Source organism: Cucurbita pepo, chromosome 9 (genome assembly GCF_057944985.1).
Source record: "Cucurbita pepo subsp. pepo isolate OVF chromosome 9, ASM5794498v1, whole genome shotgun sequence".
NCBI classification, from domain to species: domain Eukaryota; kingdom Viridiplantae; phylum Streptophyta; class Magnoliopsida; order Cucurbitales; family Cucurbitaceae; genus Cucurbita; species Cucurbita pepo.
The window spans coordinates 7,240,602-7,245,339 of NC_141806.1; the positions used below are offsets into that span (position 1 = coordinate 7,240,602).

The following is a 4,738-nucleotide window of genomic DNA, read 5'->3' on the forward strand; positions in this document are numbered from 1 at the left end:
CAACAGGCCCAGGAACAAGCCCAAGCACAGGCCCAGGCACAGACGTTGGCACTGGCACAGGTACAGGCACAGGCACAGGCACAGGCACAGGCACAGGCACAAGCACAGGCCACTACTCAGGCCATTGCCCAGTAAACCCTCCACAACCTGTTAGATGTTCAAACTGGATAAGGGACTTCAAGAGATACGACCCTCGACCATTCACTGGTTCCTTAGTAGACCCCATAGAAGCCCAAATGTGGATTGCAGCGGTGGAAACCACCTTTGAGACTATGGAGTGCCCAGAGAACCAAAAGGTCGCCTGTGCAACCTTCGTCCTACAAAAGGACGCAGAGATATGGTGGAGAGATAACAAAACCCTTCTTAACCCAGAAGAGAGACCAATGAACTAGGAACGATTTAAGGAGACCTTCCTTAAAGAATATTATCCTAAGTCAGAGCGACTTAAAAGACAGCAAGAGTTCGCCCACCTGGTACAAGGCGGACTCACAGTGGAGAAGTACAACCGAGAGTTTAAGAGACTCAAGAGATTTGCACCGTCCATGGTGGACACTAAGGAAAAGATGACAGAGAAATTTGTATTGGGTTTGTAACCAAGAATCTGCCGCATGTTGGAGGCGTTCAACCCAAAGACCTATGAGGAAGCCTTGAGAACTGCCAAGGCTTTAGAGAAACCAAAGGATGAGAAATGACGTGAAGAGCCAGTTATAATTGGGCAGAAGCGTCCTCATGAATCAGGAGGCTCTGACCGTCCACCATCAGCACGTAGGTACCGTTCCAATAACAGACCCGCTCCTAGATGGGATGAGCGACGCCCTCCCCAACGTACTGACAGGAACCCCAGGAATCAAGATGGGGCCAGAGGGAGGAGAGAGGAAGGGTGCACTATTTGTGGAAGACTGCACAGTGGGAGGTGCATGGATGGCAGCCGAGCGTGTTATCGATGTGGTCAAGAGGGGCACATCGCCGTGAACTGCACGGCCAGAAATGCTGCAGCACAAGCAAACCCACCCAGAGTAGTAGAGCAAACGGATCAACCAGCACCACCGCGAGCTCAAGCTAGGCCTTACGCGTCAACCAACAAGGACACTGGGAGGTCCGATGCCGTGGTGACAGGTACACTATCCATTTTAGGTCATTTCGCTTTTACCTTATTTGATTATGGTTCCACGCATTCCTTTATTTCCATGCCTTTTGTTGTACAAGCAAGGTTCGAATTTGAACCCTTATTGCATGAAATGTCTGTAAGCACCCCTGTGGGGATAGACTTAGTATCTAGGGATAGAGTAAAGGATGGCCAAGTAATCATAGGAACCAAACTTTAAGCGTTGACCTGATGGTGGTAAACATGACAGATTTCGACGTCATACTAGGCATGGATTGGTTAGCTGAAAACCGAGCTAGTATAGACTGTCGCAAAAAGAAAGTAAAATTTTCACCACCGACAGGACCTACCTTTAAATTTAAAGGCACAAATACCGAGATTACCCCCAAGGTAGTCTCGATGATGAAAGCAAAAAGGTTAGTCCAACAAGGTGGATGGGCTATATTAGCATGTGCTGTAGACGTAAGAGGAAAGGAAAAGACCCTAGTAAACGTGCCAATAGTAAACGAGTTCCCGGATCTATTTCTGGATGACTTACCTGGAATACCCCCTTCCCGAGCGGTCGACTTCGTCATCGAACTCGAGCCGGGAACTGGGCCTATTTCCAAAGCACCCTATCGCATGGCTCCAGCAGAGTTGAAGGAACTCGAGGCACAATTGCAAGACTTACTAGATAAAGGATTCATTCGACCTAGCGTGTCCCCCTGGGGTGCGCCAGTGTTGTTTGTTAAGAAGAAAGATGGATCGATGCGTCTGTGCATCAATTACAGAGAGCTAAACAAGAGAACCCTAAAAAACAAATATCCTCTGCCTAGAATAGAAGACTTGTTTGATCAACTCAGAGAGACAACAGTATTCTCTAAGATAGATCTTCGGTCCGGTTACCACCAAATTAGGATTAATGAAAAAGACGTACCAAAAACAGCGTTTAGGACAAGGTACGGTCACTACGAGTTCGTAGTGATGTCATTTGGCATCACCAATGCCCCAGCTGTGTTTATGGAGTTCATGAACCGGGTATTCAAAGAATGCCTAGACATGTTCGTGATTGTGTTCATTGACGACATCCTCATATACTCGAGAACCGACCTAGAGCACGAGGAACACCTCCGAAAAGTCCTAACCACCCTAAGAGAGCACAAGTTATGCGCCAAGTTCTCCAAATGCGAATTTTGGTTACGACAAGTCTCTTTCCTAGGACACGTGGTGTCAAAGGACGGAATATCTGTAGATCCCACCAAGGTCGAAGCAATCACAAAGTGGGAACGCCCAACTACGGTAACCGAAGTAAGGAGTTTCCTAGGATTGGCGGGATATTATCGAAGGTTCGTGCAGGACTTCGTTAAAATATCCTCGCCTTTAACAAAGTTAACAAAAAAAGGGGTGCCATTTAGATGGGATGATGCTTGTGAGGCAAGCTTCCAGAACCTAAAAGAGAGATTGGTAACCGCCCCGGTACTCATAGTACTCGAGAGCTCAGAAGGATATGTGATCTATAGTGATGCCTCAATGAAAGGACTGGGATGTGTGTTAATGCAACACGGCAAGGTTGTCGCATACGCATCTCGTCAACTTAAGGAATATGAAAAGAACTACCCTACCCACGACCTAGAGTTGGCCGCTGTAGTGTTCGCGCTGAAAATCTGACAACATTACCTGTATGGCGAGAAAACCCAAATTTTTACCAACCACAAAAGTTTGAAATACTTCTTCACCCAGAAAGAGTTAAACATGAGGCAGAGAAGGTGGTTAGAATTTGTGAAGGATTATGACGTAGATATCCAGGACCACCCTGGAAAAGCAAATGTGGTCGCAGATGCCTTGAGTAGGAAAACGGTCAACTCGTCGGCCCTCATTACGAGGGAAGTAAGTGTACAAAGAGAGTTCGAGCGAGCCAACATAGCTGTAGCGACCGAGGGAGTCATAGCACAGCTGGCCCGACTCACGGTACAACCTAAGCTTAGAAAGAGAATTATTACCTCACGGTAAAACTTGTATTCATATACAAATTTAATTTTTTTTCTTCATTATTTAAAATTTTGGAGAACAACAATACACTTCATTATGAAATAAATTTCATAAAAAAAAAAAAAAAACCTTTTTGTGTTATTCCATTATTTTTCATTGGTTCCTGAAGGATAATTCCACCAAAAGGAGATAATAAAGCTTCTCTAACTTTTATAGTTCCACTTGTGAATCAATTCATCAACATTAGCAAGAAAGTTTCTCAAGTAAATTTCATCATCTTTAGCCGTCCAAAGACAAGTTCCTACAGTTCCACGTTTACACCTATCACGGAGCCATAAGTGCTGCGTTTCAGGCCAAAAGCTTTCAAAAGAGACATATGCATGTGGCGTCTCCAATTTGCACCAATAGAGGGTTGATCCCCAAAAGTTAACCTTGAAGTTCCATTGGTAATCATCTCCATGATTAAGCAAACGATGATACCCCAAGTCATCGTCTTTAGACTGACAATGCACAAGCAACCCAAGTTTGCTTAGCCCGTTAACCACATGAATGTAATATCTAGAAGGTCCTGGTGGTGGTAACGCGACCCTTGGAACCTGAGCCCCAACTAAAGCCACCGTGAAAAGAAAGAAAACGACAATATTCTTTATCATTTCCTAATCAACCTTTAGCTTAACTACCAATTTGTGTTGGACATGTGAATAAATATACATACTTATAGTACATGCAAGAAACTATGTAAATGCAAGCTATGGTTGTAAAAAACTTAATCATTTAACTAATTTCAGTTATGCAACACAATTTAAGGTTAATTTTGGGATAATTTGAGAGATTTATTAGATTTTGAATAACAAAATTCCTTGAATAGATAATAGTTATTAGGGCAAGAATAATAAATATTTCATTGATTTTTAAAACACTCTCATAAAATGGACAACAAAATATGAATACTTCCTGGTAGAAAATATAAAATATTGAAAGCAATTCATAGATTACATATGGTATAGCACCCAAGTCCAACAAGGTATTAAATTCCCGATTTATTTTTTTAAGTTGAACTTTCAAACTTTTTACGAGGACCTTAGAAATTTTAGGGTGAGGTAGAACAGATAAGTTCAAAAAATTCTAGAGCTATAGTTTCAAACAAGAATTGCGCAAGACTTCTTTCGCAAGAATTACTCAATGCCTGTTGGGAGAACCGTTATGGGGTTTTGATTTCATCATGTCACACCCTGAATCTCTAGGATGTTGGGTTTTATGTCCTAAAACGTATAGTTTGTAAACAAAAACATATTCTATTTTCAATAAAGTTATTATTGTTGTTTATCAAGTAAAGATTGTTATTGAATAAAGTGAACTTTACGATCACTAATCTAAATCCAATAAACTAAGAACACTCTGGCTATAGTATGATTACTTGAACTATATGTAGAGACATAAGAGTGGATCAAGTTCAAGTATATAGTCAAAATGATCTATAGTATAAGGATAAGGTTGAGTACATTATTCTGGGGACACTATGGATGCGGCCCACTTTTGTATATGATATAAACAATGTGATCACTAAATTGTACATGTGGAGACATGTGAGTGGGGGCGTCCTGTGCAATGAGTATTGCATAAGATCGGACCATGAAGAAAACCACTCTCACTTTATAATATCGT

The 4,738-nt window shown here is 42.2% G+C and overlaps 1 protein-coding gene across 1 annotated transcript; it reads right to left on the reverse strand.

Moving 5' to 3' along the window:
* Positions 1–3,276: 3,276 nt before the first annotated feature.
* Positions 3,277–3,726, reverse strand: LOC147791217 (S-protein homolog 1-like). Its single transcript, XM_087126986.1, has one exon. It carries the CDS (start codon positions 3,724–3,726, stop codon positions 3,277–3,279), a length of 450 nt encoding a protein of 149 aa, XP_086983112.1.
* Positions 3,727–4,738: the final 1,012 nt, after the last annotated feature.

Coding starts and splice junctions, on each gene's coding strand:
- LOC147791217 (XM_087126986.1), bottom strand. CDS start 3,726: ATGATAAAGAATATTGTCGTTTTCTTTCTTTTCACGGTGGCTTTAGTT.